The 19,957-nt window shown below is 48.6% G+C and overlaps 2 protein-coding genes across 2 annotated transcripts in view; both read left to right on the forward strand.

Moving 5' to 3' along the window:
* SLC7A8 (solute carrier family 7 member 8) overlaps positions 1–7,666 on the forward strand; it is a 14,963-nt gene extending 7,297 nt beyond the window's left edge. The window contains exons 4-11 of the mRNA XM_081886860.1: positions 3,737–3,862; positions 4,160–4,313; positions 4,649–4,772; positions 4,872–4,975; positions 5,544–5,640; positions 5,884–6,033; positions 6,740–6,917; positions 7,035–7,666. Coding sequence (XP_081742986.1) covers positions 3,737–3,862; positions 4,160–4,313; positions 4,649–4,772; positions 4,872–4,975; positions 5,544–5,640; positions 5,884–6,033; positions 6,740–6,917; positions 7,035–7,183 — 1,082 coding nt within the window. The 3' untranslated portion in view covers positions 7,184–7,666. The remainder of the gene's footprint in view (positions 1–3,736; positions 3,863–4,159; positions 4,314–4,648; positions 4,773–4,871; positions 4,976–5,543; positions 5,641–5,883; positions 6,034–6,739; positions 6,918–7,034) is intronic.
* Positions 7,667–9,735: 2,069 nt separating this feature from the next.
* On the forward strand, positions 9,736–14,321 carry CEBPE (CCAAT enhancer binding protein epsilon). The gene is made up of 2 exons (XM_081887039.1): positions 9,736–11,093; positions 13,978–14,321. The coding sequence occupies exons 1-2, from the start codon at positions 10,659–10,661 to the stop codon at positions 14,275–14,277; spliced, it is 735 nt and encodes a 244-aa protein (XP_081743165.1). The 5' UTR covers positions 9,736–10,658; the 3' UTR covers positions 14,278–14,321.
* The last annotated feature ends 5,636 nt before the right edge of the window (positions 14,322–19,957 follow it).

Raw genomic sequence — 19,957 nt, forward strand, 5'->3', positions numbered from 1 at the left:
GGGGATTTGGCTGAGGCGCTTATGCAAGCCAGCTGCAGCAGCTCAGCAAGAGTTTATCCATCGAGTTAAAGCCAGTTACTCAGCAGCTGAGTCAGCTAAAAAGGGAGAGATTATATGTGCATATGAAAGAGAGGCAGAGAAGAAGAAAAATCTATGCCTCCAGACCTCAACAAAGAGAAGCTGCTTACTAATGGGCCTTTTGGCCAAATTTTGAAATCGAATACTGGAATGCAAAGGCTGTGGAATTAGTAAAGAACAACAACCAGACGGGAGGGATTAGAAACAGATAACATTGGACTGTCAATTACAGTTGAAGGACTGAAGTCTTGTTTGTCTTCCAGCATGCCTTTCAAGTGAAGATTTTTATCCCAGCCTTTATCTATATTCGTCTAGAAATTTCATTTATATGTGGTTGTTTTTATTGTTAAATCACTTCAGGACGCTTTGTGTGAAGTGATTCATAAATTAATTCAGTCAATCAAACAAACAAACAAACAGAGATAATACTGGTGGTTCAGAATAGCCAGTGGTAAAATTTAGCAGGAAGACTGATGAGAGAGAGGGCTATGGCTGATGACTGGAGGTAATCATTGTGAGACTGGAATTGGGCAGTGTCACCAGAGCCTTGTGAAGCAAGACTTAATCCGCTTTATCTAGTGTACTATGGTTTCTGTTTAGTATCTCCAGTGCTGACTGACGTAAGCAAGCAGCCTAGAACAGGCCAGAATGTTGTTTTCCTGTACCAGTCCCAGCTTGGTAGCCACAGACTGGCCTGTATAAATTTGTTGGTACTTTAAAGGAGGACACAGAGATGCCATGGAAGTGGCATTACTGGTCTCTGACCTCTCTGAATGAAGCACTGGATCTATTTTGAGGTCAGAAATAGGGTGGCTGGTTTTGATTAGCCCCTGGGACAGTATGTGCTAAAAAAAATAGCAACAGATCTGAGCCACACCCTCTGGCTCTAGCATCAGCTCTGAGATTCTGTGTCTGAAAGGATCTCATGGAATTGGAGACTCACTGGCCTTAATCCAGTCCTGCCGAGTGCCAGAGATACTGAGAAACAAGGGAACTTCCAGGAGTTTTGACTCTGAGTTGGAACATAAGGCAATAACATATGTTCCTGTAATATTGTGAAGCCAGCTCTCCCGCCTCCCACCCCTGAAATACTCATTTGACGCTACTACTCCCCACACCAAACCACAACATATTTCCCCATAGAATCCTACACTCAGATCCACCCATTCATCCTGGAGTTATTCCTGGACTACTCCTAAGATCCCTTTCCAAAACCTTAGGCAGCCCTAATCTATTATTGGGATCTTCGAACCAAATCTAGCTCTTGATCTCAGATCTTCTTTTGGGGATCTGCAGAAACAGATTGGTCTTTGTGACCCAACTTTATCCTGGAAAGGAGATCAGACTCTCATCCTCACTACCTTCACCCTCCATTCATACGTAATTGACCACATAACTTCAATTTCACTGTAATCCCCCATATATACAACCCCCCTTGAAGCTTATGAAATATGTTCCTGATGAAATCAAGTTGTTTAAAGTACATATTCAAGGGCAATAAATGTGCACTACTTACCTCTTAAAACATGTCACTCTCTTGTTAAATGCTCTGTTGCTTCTTCAGGGTGATTAACAAACAGTATAGTTTAAAGGCGGTCATATTGGTTTCCAACTTGTATGCAGCGAATGTACATAACTATGTATAATAGAATCATAGTTAGAAGGGTCCCCAAGGGCCATCTAGTCTAACTCCCTGCAGTGCTGGAATATCAACTAAAGCTTCCATGACAGATGGCCAGCCAACCTCCACATAATCTCCTATGTGGAGAATCCCTCTGTTTTATAGATAAATTTTATGTGTTAAACAGTCTTAAAATGCACACATAAATGCACACACCACTCTCCTCTCCCCAGCCCCAGACTGGTTTTCTGTTAAGCTGCCTCCAGGCTTCCTGTTTTGAGCCTTTTGGACTTGAACTGATTGTGCAAAGAGATGCAGAGTAAGCAGAGAAGTTTCCACTTCCTCTTGGTCTGTTGTGTTTTGGGGGTCCTGTTAACTCTCTCTTCCTTCTCTCCCACCAGCCATGAGAGGACATTAGACAGAGCATGAATGAGATATATTTTTACCTCTCACCAGCGGCGAAGCAAGCTGATTGGGTGGCTGGGGCGGTGCGCGTGCTCTGTGCCGGGGGGGGGGGGCTCGCCTCCTCCCACTCAACTGCCCTACAGCTGAGGGGGAGGAAGCGGGCGGACTGTCACTCCCAGGAGAAATGCGTGGCTCGGGCACACTGCAGGCCCCATGGAGAGTGCCGCCCGCATTTTGTCAACCCCCTCCCCCCAGTGGTGACACTTTTCATATAATGTAAACAGACTATGTATCTGGAGAACAGGTACCTCACTCCTCAGAGATGTTTAATTTTTTTCAAACTTTAATGCCAACTTGTGGTGGAATTGTTGTCAAGTTAAAAAAGAGAGCGTGTGTATGTATGTGACCCTAGACATCAAGTTTCTTTTCTCCCTGCATTGCAAACAAAGCATTAAGCTCCTGTGCTAGGGTGGTTTTGCATGTTTTGTAAAAGAACTGCTTCTTTGTGTAAACCAGAGCATAAATGTAGGCATGCAGTTATGCCTCGGTGGTGTTGCTGAATTTGAGTATTGATATGCGATATCAGGAGTGGTGAATGGGAAAGCTAGTGGCCCTCCTGATGCCATTGGACTCCAACTCCTATCAGCCCCTGCAGCCAACATGGCCATTAGTCAGGGATGCAGGGATCTGTAGTCCAGCAACATCTGGAGGGCCCCATAGTTAGCCAAATAATTCTTTGTTGCGACTGCAGCCTTTTATAAGACCATTTGTATGTGTGATAGCTTGCCTCTACATTTTGACTATTGTGAAAGTTTTGTGCATATATCGGGAGTGTGGAAGTGTGATGAATTGTGTGATGGATTTGGGCAGGATTGGTCTGATTTGTCACTCCTGTTTGCTGTGGTGGGTAGGCACTAGAAGGTTTAGGGGAGTAAGGGTTTCTACCTATCTGCCTGTCTGCCTGTCTGTAAACCCTGTTTGTGTCGTGTTAGGTTACCAGGGGCCAGGGGCTGTTTGTGCTGACGGGATGTTTTGATGCAGTCAGGCTGGGTGCCAAATAGGTCACCACCTCCCCCTCCCTCATCTGTTTGTTTTTCATTCCCTCAAACTTCCAGGAACATTTATAGGAACTGTGGTTTTTTCCTTCCCATATACTGCAGGGCACAGATATAACCCCAGATTACAATCCTGAGGGGTGGGTCATGTACCTTGGTCCCCTTCAAATAATAAGGGACAGCCCAGGAAATAGTATCTGTGATCACTTGTCCACTGATCATAAATTGTTTTTTTCTGAATAGTTTCACCCATAAACAGTTGTAGGAGCAGAATATGTTTGTACCATTATTATGAGAGGTGGTGATATCATAAGAGATTTACAGAATATAACCCAGGCCATAATCACAATCTCAGTCAAAAACCAAGGAAGGCTGTGGCTGCTCTGAACCAGAAAGCTGTCCTTGTTTGTTTCTGGAAAGTGCCAGTGCAGCATCTGAATTTGCCCCTAACGAAACACATTGCTCCCAGCATTATCTTGTGTCCAACAGTCATGAAACTGGCCTTGACTGAGAGATTTAGGCCAGAATAGGAATGTTGACTGTCCCTTCCCCCACTGACTTTCCTGCTTCTCCACAGTACTGCTGACTTGGGTGAACTGTGCCAGCGTGCGTTGGGCCACACGTGTCCAGGATATCTTCACGGCAGGGAAACTGCTGGCGTTGGGACTTATCATTGTTATGGGAGTCGTACAGATCTGCAAAGGTGAGGCCCAGCCTGGTCAGACAAAGAAGGGGACAGGAGTCTCCCCAACACACTGTATTTGCCTCCCCTCACCCGCCCCCCCCCCACACCAAGGAGAATAAGCTGCAGGGTTTTAAATTCAGGGTTATCAACATTCCTTAGTAAGCAGATTTAGAGACTGGATTGGCTTCCATAGTTTCCTGCCCCAGTCTGTATCAGAGAGAGGGAGAATTAGCTGACCCAGGGAAAGGGAGGGAGAACAGCCCTCCTGTTTTGTTTAAAGAACCCTTTTTGTATTTCAATATCTCCTTTGTGCAGGTGAATACTTCTGGCTGGAGCCGAAACATGCTTTTGAGTTTTTCCAGACACCAGATGTGGGATTGGTGGCCCTATCCTTCTTACAGGGCTCTTTTGCCTACGGGGGCTGGAACTTCCTCAACTATGTCACTGAAGAGCTGGTTGACCCTTACAAGTGAGTCAGTGTCCCCCTTGGTGTTGATACAGGGGAATGAGACCCACATTGACTTTTATTCCTCTCTTCCACTCTACAGTCGTACCTTGGTTCTCCAACAGAATGCATTCTGGGAATCCGTTCAACTCCTAGAACTGTTCAAAAAGCAAGACGCTGCTCCCGATTGGCTGCAGGAGCACCCTGCAGCCAATCAGAAGCTGCAGAAGCCACACTGGATGTTTGGCTTTCAAAAAACAGGACACTCACTTCTGGGTTTCGATCATTCAGGAGCCGATTTGTTTGGGAGCCAAGGCATTTGAGAACCAAGGTACAACTGTAATTGTTTTTCCTCACAGGAACCTGCCTCGAGCCATCTTCATCTCCATTCCCCTGGTCACCTTCGTCTACGTCTTCGCCAATGTGGCCTATGTCACTGCCATGTCGCCCCAGGAGTTGTTGGCCTCCAATGCTGTCGCAGTGGTGAGGCCCCATCTACACCGTTGTGCAAATTCACCTTCCCCTTGTTTCCAAATACAATGCCCCTAACCACATTCTCTCTTCCTCCTCCCTTCCTCACAGACATTTGGAGAGAAACTGTTAGGAGTCATGGCTTGGATCATGCCCATCTCTGTTGCCCTTTCCACTTTTGGAGGAGTAAACGGATCACTTTTCACTTCCTCTAGGTGAGTAAACATGGGAGTACATACCCCAAAAGCTGCCGCTCTGCTGGCACAACAGACTTTTGTGTGTGCAATTAAGCTTCCTCTCCTGTCTCATGCAGCACCCTTGTGCACCCTTAAATTCAGCTCTGAAGGATTGTGTACCCTCTGGAGCAGATTTTGGTAGGCATGGGAGGAGGAGAGGAACCACAAATCCCATTGCACCAGTGGACACAACCCACTGCCTTCAGCAGACATTCAGTGAGGTATTCTCATTTACAGGTTCTATCTGCTGAAATCCTCAGCTATCAAGTTCCATTATAGCAGCAGCTCCCCTTCCACACACAACTGCATTGCTCACCCATATCTTCATAGTGCTGCCTCTCTCTACTTTAACACTTATATTAGGACTGGGGAACTAAGTTGGCCCTTCATCCATTGAAGCCTTCCCCATTCTTTCCCGGGGTCTTTTCTTTAGTAAGTCCTGTTCACAGTGTGGAGCCAGCTTCCTTCCTCAGTTCTGATCAAAGTAAGTAAATAAATTTGCAGCACACTGCTTGCATTTATGATGTTCTCTCTCCAACATTCACAGACTATTTTTTGCTGGAGCCCGGGAAGGCCACCTGCCCAGCGTATTGGCTATGATCCATGTGCGACGCTGCACTCCCATACCTGCCCTACTTTTCACTGTGAGTCATCAAAAGAAAGAGTTGGGAGGGGACAGTTGATGCATCAGTGAGAGATGAGGAGAAAGTGTCTGCCAGTACAGAGTTAGAATTGCCAGTGACTGAAGAACTTGGCAAGGGCATTTTCCTGGGAATTGAGGGGATTAGCCAGCAGGTGCTGTCAGTTTGGCAGACCAAGTGCCTTGGGCGATTTCTCTGAAAACAATATAATTGCATTGTCTCTCTCCTTTTGTCTGTCTCTGGCAGTGCCTTTCAACATTGCTTATGCTAGTAACAAGTGATATATATACCCTGATCAATTATGTGGGCTTCATCAACTACCTGTTCTATGGAGTGACTGTGGCTGGGCAAGTTGTGCTGCGCTGGCGGGAACCTCACCGACACCGTCCCATCAAGGTAAGATGCTGGCCATCACATTTCTGCTGCTCTATTTATGTTAGCCCCTGTCACCTTCTCACACCAGTGTTGTCTTCCCTTGGAACCACACAGGATGGATTAAGCTGAATCAGTGTCACATCACTGATTTAAAACACATGGTTTTAAATTTCCTGTTTCCAACTGAATCAAACCTTTATACCAGAACCTGTAGTCCTCCAGTTGTTGCTGAACATTCCCAGTGTTCCTGGCCATTGGCCTTGCTAGCTAGAGCTGATGGGAGCTTCAGATGCTCTTAAAAGGCCACAGGATCCTATATGACCTAGGAACATAATCCAGAACCTCAGTGTTTCCTGAGTGAGGGCAAAGGCTGAGGGTCTGGGAGACACTGGAGCAGAGCAGACTACCACTTCTTGTTTCTGGAGCACTCAGCAAAGAATTTCCCCGTGGCACCACCGCTGCTAACAAAACTGGTGGGTGTCTTGGAGTGTGGGTCCACTTTTGGCCTATTTTGACTAGCAGCAGCAGATCCCCATTGCTAGAGGTGCTGGAGGCTGAGCTTGGGACCTTCTGCATGCAAGGCATGTCCTCTACCACTGGGCTAGGATTCATCCCACCTCTGCTAGCTTTGTTCTTGATAAAGAAACCTCTGTTCTCCCAACCTTTTCCCTTGCATCCCACTTCCTGATGCTCCTGCCCAGATCCAACCCATCTCTTTCCTCCCCAGGTGAGCCTGTTCTTCCCCATAATCTACCTGCTGTTCTGGGCCTTCCTGTTGGTGTTCAGCTTATGGTCAGAACCTGTGGTGTGTGGGATTGGCCTAGCCATCATGCTGACAGGTGTCCCAGTCTACTACCTAGGTGTGCATTGGCAGAACAAACCACCTGCCTTCCACACATTTATTGGTGAGTCATGAGCAGATAATTGGGTGGGAATTTTTTGAAATTCCATTTTGAAAAATGACGCTGCGGGTTTTCTTCTCCTACCTTAAAGCTCACCCTCTTACTCTTATTTTCTTGCAGAGGTAGTGACTCGGCTAGGACAGAAGCTTTGTGTTGTTGTGTACCCTGAAATGGATTCAGGGAAACCTAAAACCAACCTCAGCAAAGAGACCAAAGAACAGCTGGAGCCAATGTGTGGAACTGAAGACTCGAAGTATCCTCAGAACTGAGCCTTCTTGGTGGCTGGGGGTAGAAGAAGCCGCCAGTGATGGGCTGCGCAGTACCCTTTGGGGGCACTGAAGTAAATGGGAGCTCCCTGCACAGCTAGAGCTCTCTTCTTGCTCCCAACAGCACCACACGCTGGGACTGGAATAGCTGGGAATGCCTCACTAGTGCCTCACCCAGTTTCCTGCACTAAACCCCTGCTGGGGCTGGAGTACCCACATCCGCCACTCCCCACCAGCAGTGCCCCCTGCTGGAGCTGGAAAAGATGGGAGCTCTCCTCACAGCCAACGACCCCACACCCACATCCCCGGCGCACCCTGCTGGAAGGGGCTCCTTCGTTATTGTTGCCTTATATTGTTGGGAATATTCTCTTTGGGTTTGAACCTCATTTCGTGGGAGAGGGTCCTCTCCCATGGTTTTTGTGTCCTTGTATTTTTCACTTTTCTCTCTTTCTCTTTTTTTGATGTAATAAATTAAGCTAAACTTGCCATCCCTGTTGCCTTAAATGCTGGATTCTAGGATGTGTAAAATACTGCTTTGTACACACCACCCATTCTGCTAACTCTTGCTTTCCCAGTGGAATTATTTCACAGAGATTGCTACCACCTTGACAAGTATTGCGCTATTTTGATCGGGCATGCCAGTCTTTCCACTCAATGGAATTTTGAAAGATAAACCTCCAATTCCAGAACACGTTGGCCAGAAGGCGATGTAATATTTTCATTGGCATAGCATGCTGGTAGAAACTGACTCAGGAGTATCAGAGAGACCTTACGGAGTGAGGAAAGGAAAGTTTAAAGGTTAATTCCTGCACTGCAATGTGAGAAGGTAGGGCATGAAGACTTTTGCTATCGGGACAGGAGTGGCCCTCACACCCACAAATTACCCCTGTCCTCCAAGAACATGAGAAGAGTCCCACTAGATTTAATTGAAGGTCTGCCTAGTTTCACGCCCATAAGTTGGGCATGTAGTACGCAGCCCTCCTCCAGCAACTGGTTCCTGATGTACAGTAGTGGCAACAGAACATAGTGGTTATATTTCACTGGGATGGGAAACAGGCCTTGACAGGTCTCAGTGGTGCCTGGTCCCTGCTGGGACTGGTACAGTGGGAGGTAGGAACATCAATGGCAGGTGGAGCCAGAGCCAATGAAAGGCAGAGCCAACTCATAGTTTTGCCCCCATCCTCCTCCCTGCTGAGTTCTAAAGACAACACTGCCCATTCACCCAGTTTAGAAATGCCATCTCAGAGCTTTTGGGGTTTGCACAATCCTGAATAATATTGTGTCCTGTTGCTGCTGGAGCCAGCTGGACTGACAGGGTTGCAAGCCTCCAAAGGACCACTGAAGATGGTCAGATGAGCAAGAGAGTTAGCTTTACCCCTACAACAGGAGGGAAAGGTCTGATGGCCGAAATGCCCATGTGGTTAGAGTGCGTGTCAGCTGGGAGACTCAGGTCACACCTGCACGTTATGTTTATAGAGCTAAGCCACCCAACAGTCTTGTTTCCCCCTCCCCCCCCCAAAAAAAAGAATCTTGGGAACTGTAGTTAGTTAAAGGTGCTGAGAGAGTTGTGAAGAGGCTTCTATGCCCCTCACAGGGCTACAATTTTCAGAGTTCTGAACGTCCCTAACCAACTGCAGTTCTCATGAGTCCTGGGGGAAGCCACAATGGTCAAAGCGGTGTCATGGTGTTTTAAACGTGTGGCTGGTTCGAATCCACTCAGCTACAAGGCTCCTTGACTGATTTGGGGCCAGCCACTCTCATCTTAAGGCAACCTCACAAGGTTCTATGGATAAAATGGAGGGCAGGGGGAGAAATGTGTGTGTGTGTGTGTGTATCCTTGAAGTTACCAAAGGAAAGACAATCTATAATGTATAAGAAAGGGAAACAAAACAGGTGAAAGTTAAGTCTTCCATGACACGGGCAGTCTATCCCCACATCTCCTTCATATGTGGCAAATCCCTACTCCGTGTTTCCATATAGTGATCTACATGGTACCGTGGCGATTATAAAAGAGGCTGGTTCTTTCACTGCAGAGTGAAGTGATTTTGACAACTTTCTATGCAAGGGCAACCTGCCTGGGCCTCCCGCAGGAGGAACTTTTGGAGGTCATTACCAAATTAATTGGAAGGTCTCTGCCAAAGCATCCTTCAGTAAGAGCTCTACACACCAGGTGAGTGGGCACACCACCAAAGGCTTCTAGGGAAAGCCTTCCCTTTCAAACTCAAAACAACTATTTTTGGTTTGTTTGCACTGCTCCATATCTCAGTGCAGTTGCACTACTGGCCTCAGGGCCCCACCTACTGGTGTTCAGAGACACCGCAAAGGAAAACTACGGCAAGCTTTTGCAAATTTCAGTGTGGCCCCTGATAGGTGGCAAGGGGGTGTCCAGAAGCAAGCCCTCTGGTGCAAATGCTGGCAAAACTGCAACAAAACTTTCACACCATTGTGCAAATGTGCCCCCATTTCTTTCTTTGGTTTAATTCTGTCATTTACCATCCACAGGGGCAATGGGAGCCATAGTTCAGTAACATCCAGGTTGGACGCAGGTTAGCCCTCTGCATAGCTCAGTGATAGAGCACCTGTCTTAATAATAATAATGATAATTATAGTGATTATGATGATAGTTTTATTATTTATACCCCACTCATCTTGCTGGGTTGCCCCAGCCACTCTGGGCAGCTTCCAACACATATAATAAGACATCAAACATTAAAAATCTCCTGATACTGGGCTGCCTTCAGATGTCTTCTAAAAGTTGCATTGTTGCATGCAGAAGGTCACAGGTTCGATCCCAAGTGGCGATAGGTGCTGTCTGAGTGAGCAGGGTATGGCTTATGGCTGGGGGCGGGGAAGGAGGAAAAGTGCCCCCAGGATCACACATTAACATTGCATGACAGTAATGTGAAGACCCTCCTGAAGTGGATGAGGATCATGGGAGAGAGATTGCCAGGGTGGATGAGGCGAATTGCTGTTCACAGGAGCAGGGGTTCACCTCAGAAAAAGAGGAAGGAAGGGGAAGGGAGACGAAGGAGGGAAGGAAGAAGACGAGAGAAAGAGGGAAGAAGCTGCAGACCTGCAGAAAGAGGGAACGGTGCACAGAGTGGAGAAAGGAGCAGAGATGAGAAGAGGAATGCAACAGTGACGGAAAGAAAAGGTAGAGGGGGGAACCGAGAAGGAAGAAAATTGGACATTCCGAGAAAAGGAGGAACGAAAGAGCAAACAAGATTTTAAAAGTCAAGGAGGCCAAATCGGTGTCAAAGAAGGAAACCAAAGATTCAGCTGGAGAGGAAGGGAGCCTCACGTAAGCTGAAGCAACAAGCAACATTAAGAACAACAACTAATAATAATAATTCTGGAGAAACTGGGAGAGGAGCCATTGAAATATAGGAAGGCAAGGAACGAGTGCTTTGGGGCCGCTAGAAGACCCGGAAAACACAGAGGAGAGAAGTCACGGAATTTCAGATTTCCACTTGGCGCCATGTCCCAGGGAGGGTATTTTGAGGGCAGTGAGCAGCGGCAATACCAGGCCCTGGAGATGCCCCCTGCCAGGCCCAGCGGCACGGACCTGGGCCCCCTCTGTGAGTCGGAGCTGGCCTCCTACATTGGAGACGAGCAGCTGCTCTCGGAGCTGCTGCAGGGAGCCGGGCAGAGGGGGCCCAAGCCAAGCACCCCCTTCTCCAATTTCTTCCCTGGGGAGCCATACCCCTACTTGTCTTACGGAGGGGAGCGCAAGGTCCTCGGTCCCTTCGACCCGCGGCCGGTCGCTGTCAAGGAGGAGCCACGAGGAGGCGAGGCCGGTCGCGCAGGCGGGCGCCACCCGTACAGCCCCATGCACTTCTCGCCAGCCCACTGTGCCCAGGTGGCCCTCGCTCAGCCTGGCATCCGGGCCGGACAAGCACTGAGAGTCCTCAAGGTAAGGAGGAGAAGCACGGTCCCCCTGTTCCCAGCTTTGCTTTCACCCTCACCCAGCTTGGAGACTTTCTCAACTCTATAACCAAAAAATGGTGACCCCCATTTTGGAGGTCATTGGTGACTACTCACCCTTCTGGCTATGTCCTCCTGTTGTGGTTGGAGGCAGAGATGCTTCTGAATGCCAGTCGCTGGGAGCCACAGGAAGGTGAGAGTGCTCTGGTGCTCGAATCCTACTTGCGAGGTTCCCACTGGCTGGCCACTGTGAGAACAGGATGCTTGCTGGGCCTCTGGCCTGATCCTGCAGGCTCTTCTTAGGGTCTGAGCTCCTCCTGACTCCAAAACCTGTCCACACTAGCACAGCTCCTTTCCCCACCCCATCTCCCAAACCTCAATCTTCTTTGAGTATTTATTACTGTTAACTATTGTTATTGAAAGTGCTTTAGAGAGTAAAAAGGAAAAAAGAAAGGGGGGGCAAGCCTGTCCCTTTTGGGGCTTAAATCTATAACCTGATGCACAGGCGAGAGCACAGGAAGGGGAAGGAAGTGGAGAGACAGTGGGAGATGGCAAGAAGATGCAGTTAGGTCGGTTGCACATACTTAGGTTTAGTTACAGCAGGGACCGGGTGCACGGGCAAGAGCAGGGAGTAACCCATGTTGTGCCCTCCAGATGTTGCTGGGCTCCAGCCCGTCAACAGTTAGGAATGATGCAGTTAAACAAGGTCTAGAGATCTGCACCATGTTTGTTGCCCCTGGACAAGGGCCTGTTTTGCCAAAGGTTGCACGGAACAGGTGGGTTTTGAGGAGAGGTTTTAAGGGAGCCAAGAGAGGGGACAAAAATGGGTTCTTTTTGGATCCCAGTTCCTTTCTATCTGGAACTATAGGGCTCAGTCCTGAAGTGCTTGCCTCCATTCCTAAAAACTGACTTGCCTGCCCTCTTAATCCGGGACCCCAATATCCCTCGTCAGCCCTTGTGAATGCGGTCTCTGCAACACTGGGATAAATGCATGATATAAGCTATAACCTACACCAAGAAAAAGGGGGAAGGAGCTGAGCTTAACAGAGGTAAAAAACCACCCTCCTTCAACAGCTCCATTAAAGGGCCCTTCCCATGACTGCGAGTGAACGAGAGATGATTTTGTGAGATGATGTGCAGGGAACCAAGGATCTATGATGGAACAAGTGATCGACCAGGCAAAATTAGGTAAAACACAGGGACCACATGAGCTACCAGCAAAATACAGTACTACAAAAAAATTGCAGGACTATTTAATGCAACCATTAAAAGACACTGCAAACAGGATATTAAAAACCTGAGAGATTCCAGATACATGGAATAATGCATATATCACAGTGACTTCCTTTAACCTAAACCAAGGATCTGTATTACAAGCACAGACTTTCTCAGAAAAAAGGTTTCGTAGTGGCGCAGCAATAAAGCTGCCAGCACACGTGTGGAAGCTAAGCAGGGTCTGGTTTGGTTGCAGATTGGATGGGGGACCAAGTTCCTGCCTTGCAGGGGGTTGGACTGGATGACCCTGGGGGTCCCTTCCGACTCTACAATTCTAGGATTCTATGGGGGGTAGGTATTGCTTCCAGAGCAGGCTGGGCCCATAAGGGCGACTGGAGGCACAGCCCCACCAACCTCAACTGCCTACCTTGTTCTCCTTCTTATTTTATTGCTATTTATTTGATTATTTCTTTTATTTTTGCATGCATCCATTCCAAGGAGTGGCCCTGCCTGCCCGCTTCCTCCTTCTTAGGGTTATCTTTGCAGAGCTCGGCAGGCAGGAAGGTGGGGACGAAACTAGAATCTGCTGTGTCTCTGCCTGCCATTGGCTGTGGTTCCACCAGTTTCAATGGTCACCAGCTGCCGCTGCTTATCCCAGAATCCAAGGGTGTGGAGCCAATATCTGGAGCATCTGGGAGGGCCCTCCTCCAACCGGCAATCTCCATCTTGGCACGGAGGGCGTTTCTAGGCAGCTGCATATTCTGGGATGGGTGACGCCTCTTACAGGCAAATGTTTCACAGTGTCCACCCACGTTGTTGGCATTAAAATGCCAACCTGTATCTTTCCCCCAATTAACCCGGATTTATCCATTTCAGGGGAAATAAAATAAATTAATCAATATTATTAAAATCTGTTTTAAATGATCTATTTGTGATATCTGAACGATCCATTTACAGTATGAAGCTGCTGCCTGGAAATGCCCTGAGTCCACAAGCTGGCTTCATGACTAATTTTTATACTGTTTCAAGATGGCTACACTTTCGTGACAATTTGATTTGATGAAAGTATTGGCCAGCTGTGGGTTTTGAGGCCCAATGCTCTCTCTCTCTCGCTCTCTCTCTCTCTCTCTCTCTCTCTCTCTCTCTCTCTCACACACACACACACACACACACACACACTTGGGCTATTGTCCCTAACCCATGGAGGGATCTATCCATTTCAATTGTCTTGGTTTCTTGCTTTCTCCAATATTAAATTCCATTCTTTGCATCTCTGCGACAATGTGAGATTTCAGCAAGACTCCTTGTGAAAATTCACTGGCCTTTTAGTGCGATTTTCTCCTAGTAAACACATTTTGTACGCAGTTTTGACTACCGTACACCTTTTGCAAGAGATTTCCCCAATGTAATGCATTTTTATATTTTTGGGGGGTTCTGTTTTTGCTAATACAGTCATTATTACTTTAACATAACATGAATTTCTGTAAGCACTGATTGCCTGGAAAACTACATTGCAAAATTCAGAGCGTTCCAAAGGACGGTCACGTTTCACTTTTGCAAGCTGTTTTGGAAACCTGCAAACTTGATAAGTTTGAGTACGAAGCAAATAAAATCCCTGACTTTTGGCCCTTCCCGCTCCTCCCTCTGTGTCTCCGCAGGGCCCCCCTTGCAGCCCGTCCCCGCCCTGCACCCCCAAGGGGAAGAAATCGGTCAACAAAGACAGCCTGGAGTACCGGCTACGCCGCGAGCGCAACAACATCGCCGTGCGCAAGAGCCGCGACAAGGCCAAGCGCCGGGTGCTGGAGACGCAGCAGCGCATGGTGGAGCTCCTGGGCGAGAACGAGAGGCTGCGCAGCCGGGTGGAGCAGCTGGTGCAGGAGACAGAGACCCTCCGTGACATTTTCCGCCAGATGCCTGAGGCGGCCGGGCTTATCAAAGGGCTTGGGGGCTGCAGCTGAAGCCGGCTGGGTGGGGTGGGGAGCGAGGAAGGAGGTGGCGGCACTTAAAATCAAGAGGGGGGGTGGGTGCGTGCAATTTTGAGTGTGTAAATAAAAGGGTCTCTCATGACACGTGTTTGCTTTAATGATGTGTCGTCTTGTTTTATAGGAGGGAATTGGAGGAGGGCTATAGCTCTGTGGCAAGGCATCTGCTTTGCATGCAGAAGGCTGTAGGCTTCTCTGGATACCTTTCTTGACTTAATAATAATAATAATATATTATTTATACCCCGCCCATCTGGCTGGGCTTCCCCAGCCACTCTGGGCGGCTTCCAACAAAATATTTAAAGACAGTAATGCATCAAATGTTAAAAGCGTCCCTAAACAGGGCTGCCTTCAGGTGCCTTCTAAAAGTCTGGTAGTTGTTGTTCTCTTTGACATCTGGTGGGAGGGCATTCCATAGGGCGGGGGCCACTACTGAGAAGGCCCTCTGCCTGGTTCCCTGTAACCTCAGTTCTCGCGGGGAGGGAACCGCCAGAAGGCCCTCAGTGTGTGCAGATTCCACCTCAACATCTCCAGGTATTTTTCACAGCCTTAGACCCTGGGCGGCCATTGCCAGTGGAATGTAGACAACTCTGAGCTAAACAGGGCAATAGTGACTTGGAATGAGGCAGCTTCCTACGTCACGAATTGCACCCACGGCCCATCTGCTCCCATCTGCTAATGGAAGAGATGCAGGGCTCTTTCCGCTAGAGATGCTAAGGACCAAACCTGGGGCCGCATATGCAAAACCACTGAGCTGCTGCGGGGAAGGTAATTAGGGTGTAAGGCTGGAGCAAGTGGGTCAGCAGCAACCCAGGGACCGATTTATGCATGGCATGTTTTCAATCCAGTGCTCTCTGCCCTCAGCGCAAGGGCCAGGCCAAGCTAGTCCTCAATCGCCATGCAAAAATTGCAGTAGCAAAGTACTTTAAATCAAGAAAGAGCCACCTTTGCAAGATGTGGGACCTTCACAAGATCCTTCACAAGATCAGGGTGGAACGGCACCGGCAGCTGGCATCCTTGGGCAACTGCCAGGGCCCACAGCTGTGACCACTCCTTATGCCTACTTGGCCACCCACTTGAAACCCAGCTTTAATTTCCCACAGTGCTCCTGGCATAGCCTTGCTCCAGGGCGCTGTGATAAAATCAAAATGGCGGCTCAGTTAAGACACATGGGGCTGCTTGGAGTGCCACTGTACAGTCAAGTAAGCCCACCAGGGAGGAGGCTGCTTAGTTCAGAGCCTGTTATATGAGATCATTTATTTCATTGAGTAGTCTGACTTCTCCATAAATCCTTAAAGCACTTATTGCCAGGGCACACGCCCAGGTTACATGTCTAAAAATCCTAAAATGAGAACTGCAGACTTGTGTGCAAATGGCACACTTTGTAACAGCCCCTTCAAAGCTGGAACCGGGATTCGAACTCAGATCTCCCTCCTTGCTGCATCCTCTCCCTTTCCCTCCCTGGTGCCCTCCAGATGCTTAGAATTACAACTGTCTTCAGTTCCAGCATGCACAGCCCAAAATATTGGGGGGGGGGGGATATTAGGCGAAGCTTTCCCTATAAAACCTGACCCTCCATTTCTTCTTGTCACCTGGAGGAAACCTAGACTTCTCCTTGGGTTATACAGAGCCGATTTGTGGCATTGGGGGGAGGAGTTGCAAGAGGGCCTCAAGCTCAACGTGGACCCCCGTTTTAGACCCCAGAATGCCAATTTTGGGGCATTTGATAAATTACATAACTTATTATTCAACCCCACTGGACTAAAAGGGTGAGCGAAATAACAAAGAGGATGGAACAAAATAATTAAGAGGGAAGGTTGCAGCATCTGGGGCTTTTTCGTTTAGGGCAAAGCCGACTAAGAGGGGAAACGATATAATTTTATATAAAATTACGGATGCCCTCGAAAAAGCGCGTAGAGCAAAGTTTTTCTCCTCTCTCACAACACTCCCTGAGATCCAATGCATCTGAATGTTGGAAAATGCAGGACGGATAAAATAAAGTCCTTCATGCAGCAAATAGACTTTGGAACTGGCTCCCACAGCATGGCGCTTGAAGGGCACTGAACAGATTCATGGCTTTGGGGTGGGGGTGGGTGGGGCGCCATATTACCCAGGTCTGCCTCTGACACTCGGTGCCTGGAATAGCAGCAGGAGGAAAGGGCGCATTCTCACAATCTGTTCCTAAAGATTCCCCAGAGGGATCTTTGGCCCCTGCGTAGCAGCCAGAGGCTGGACTAGACAGGCCTTGGGCCTGATCTGGAAGGGCTCAGCTCCATCTCTTGCCTTGAACCTGGACGGAGAGAAGCTTTCCCTTACAATCCTGAAACTCAACAGCCATCAGGTTAAAACTGGTTGACAGTCGCTTACAGAGCTCTCTGCGCCCTGAGATGCGATGATGGCCAGGGCCTTTCAGAGCCAGGCAGAGGCCTGGGCCAGGTAGACAATGTGCCCCCCCTTTTTTTTACCCTGGGGATAACTGAAGTCTTATAAATAAGTAAGTACTGTATATAAATAATTTTCACAAAAGTTATGCTGACAAATAATTTTATTTCAAGGCTTGAACCGTATCTGCATATAAAGGCAAAATGGAAAATATAGATATACAGTGGTACCTCGGGTTAAGTACTTAATTCGTTCCGGAGGTCCGTACTTAACCTGAAACTGTTCTTAACCTGAAGCACCACTTTAGCTAAGGGGGCCTCCTGCTGCTGCTGCCGTGCCGCCGGAGCCCGATTTCTGTTCTCATCCTGAAGCAAAGTTCTTAACCTGAAGCACTATATCTGGGTTAGCGGAGTCTGTAACCTGAAGCGTATGTAACCTGAAGCGTATGTAACCTGAGGTACCACTGTACAATAGTGCTTTTTAAAAATACATAGGGAATGTATGCTGACCAAGGCCCTCTTTGGAATTGAAGGCCCAGGCCAATTGGCCCATATGGACCCCCCCCCCCCGTGTGGGCTTGGTGATGGCCGCTGGCTTAGATTCTTCTTTGCCTTGTGGGACTCTGGGGCCCCTTTCTTTGTGCTCATTTTTCTCTCTTTCTCTCAGACACACACATACACACACACACACACACACACACAGGCAAGGGTTGCACAAGCCGCTGGTTGATGTTACAACCTCTGGAGAGCAGCTTTTTGGATGGAGGTGAAGCGACGTTTGCTAGCCGCCCTGCCTCCCTTGGACTCGTGCATCACCAAAGAGACCCCTGCACCTAGCGGAAGCCCCCGCTACTCGGGCATTTAGGGTTCTCTCATTCCCTCTTTGCCAAGAGTTCGGCTCCTCGTATCCCAAATTTGCTCGCTGTCCCCGTCCAGGCAGGGCTGCAAAGGAGCCGGCCTCAAGGTAAGCCTTGCGTCATCTTGTGAAATAACCTGTTACACCACCGAGAAGGAGAAGGATCTCTGCCTCAAACCACAAGCTGTTCTGCTCCCCCATCCTGCTAAACACACACACCCCCAACTCAACCTCGCAAGGGTGTCCTCGCCCCCCAACCCAAGACTAGAACTGGGAGCCCCAAGTGGAGAGACAGGCGGCCACCCTCAAAACCAGCTCTCCCCCCCGAGCGTCCGAGGCCGGGCCCACGGGAGACGTGCAACCCTCCCGGAAGGCGCAATGGCCCCCTACCCGCCACCTTCCCTCTTTCCACACCGTTGAGGTCTCCCCACCCCCCAGGCCATGGCTCATTGCAACCGGCCGGGTTTGCGAAACTCCTCTCCTGAAATGTTTCAAGGGGAATGGGAGGGAGGGAGAGGGGAGAATCCGTTCCGACATTTCTCCGGTGAAAATAGGGGCGCCCCATTCCATCATGATAATTTTACTATTTATACCCCACATATCTTGATGGCTTGCCCCAAGGGGGTCTCTTGGTCATTTCCACCCTTCTCTAGTGGTCCCTGTGGGGGAAAGGTCCGAGATCCCTCGCAGTACAGGAGACCCTCCAGTTCAAGGAAGAGAAAGTTACCAATCTGTGGGTGGAATTTGGGGTTGGTTTCGGAGCTGGGGGGCGGGGCAAGAAGCCATCTTGCCCTTTGCCTCAGGCCCTGGGCCAAACATGTTTAAAAGAATCTGATATGTCTCCAGGGATCCCAGGACACTGTTTGAAAACCACTGCGAAATACATTGTGAAATGTTAGGCCTGCAAGCATCAAACCAACAGCCATTGAGCCTCAGACTTGGGACAGGGCTGCAAGGGCCTCTGGTGGCCACAAGTGGAGTTAACACAGGACTTCCTGATAGGCATTTGCCTCCAAGGCCTCAAGCAAAAAAATGTATTTACCGTATTTTTCGCTCTATAACACGCACCCGACCATAACACGCATATAGTTTTAAGAGGAGGAAAACAAGAAAAAAATATATTCTAAACGAAACAGTGGATGTATGATTTTTGTGATTCATGCTGTGGCCACAGACATGTGATCTGACGGTGAGTTTGGGGTACCCCAATGCAAAAATCCTGAGGATCCATGTGGATCCGTGCTTTGTAACCACGTGTTTGCACCACTGCGGCCCCAGGCAACAGTGGGTGCGTGATTTTTTTGGTGCAAGCTGTAGCCATGGACATGATATGTGATCTGATGGTGAATTTGGGGTGACCCAGTGCAAAAATCCTGAGGATCCATGTGGATCCGTGCTTTGTAACCACGTTTTAGGTGGGGAGGGAAGGAAAAGCACTCAAAGGACAAGGAGCACGCGTGGGGTTTGTGGAGAGGGATGCTGCTAATCAGGCGAGGGGTTTAAGAGGAGAAGGAACACGCGTGGGGTGGGTGGAGAAGGATGCCGCTAATAATGCAGGCAAGGGGTTTAAGGGGAGAAGGCTCCTCTCCTCTCCCACTTTGCTCCTTTGAAGCAAGCAGGCTCCCTGTCCCTCTCTCCTCCCCGCTCCCCACTATTCTCCCGCTTTGCTGTTTCAAAGCGAGCCACGGAGGAGGGAAGGAAGGGGAACCATGGACCCTCTGCTCACGACTGCAGCAGATCCCCCTGCCATCTGTAGGCATTCGCTCCATAACACGCACAGACATTTCCCCTTACTTTCTAGGAGGAAAAAAATGAGTGTTATGGTGCAAAAAATACGGTATTTCCCTCCACTGCTACTGGATCCTTTCAACTGGCGATACATGGAATCGAATCTGGGACGACTGGCTTACTATTTCTGCCAGTTGCCTCAGCTGCTCTTGGAGAAAGGCCCGTCTAGTTCCAGCATCCTGTTCTCAAATAAATACTGTACATACATGGCCACGTGCCATGGATTCTTGAGCTGTGATTCCTGCATTCCGGGGGTTGGGCTAGATGACCTTTGGGATCCTTTCCAACTCTAGAAATCTACGATTCAGTGCTTAGAGCCTTCAAGGGCTGCTCTTTAGGCACACACCACAAGGCTTGGCTTGCAAGGCAGCTGAACAGGCATGTCGCCGGCTGCTGTCGACACGATCAATCTGTTCTTCCTTGCTCCAGATTAACACATAAACACACACATACACACAGAGAATCTTTAAAGAATCTTTAGAAAACTATGGTATAAAAGGAAACATCCTGGCAGAATTAGACTGATCCCTGTATTGTATGAATATAAGTTCGTAGGGAGGTAAATAGAAACTATATAAGAAATATGTAACTGTGCAGTATAAAGTAATGGATAGACAAAGTACAGTGAAATT

This window comes from Podarcis melisellensis (genome assembly GCF_964234715.1).
Source record: "Podarcis melisellensis genome assembly, chromosome: 13".
Classification (NCBI taxonomy): domain Eukaryota; kingdom Metazoa; phylum Chordata; class Lepidosauria; order Squamata; family Lacertidae; genus Podarcis; species Podarcis melisellensis.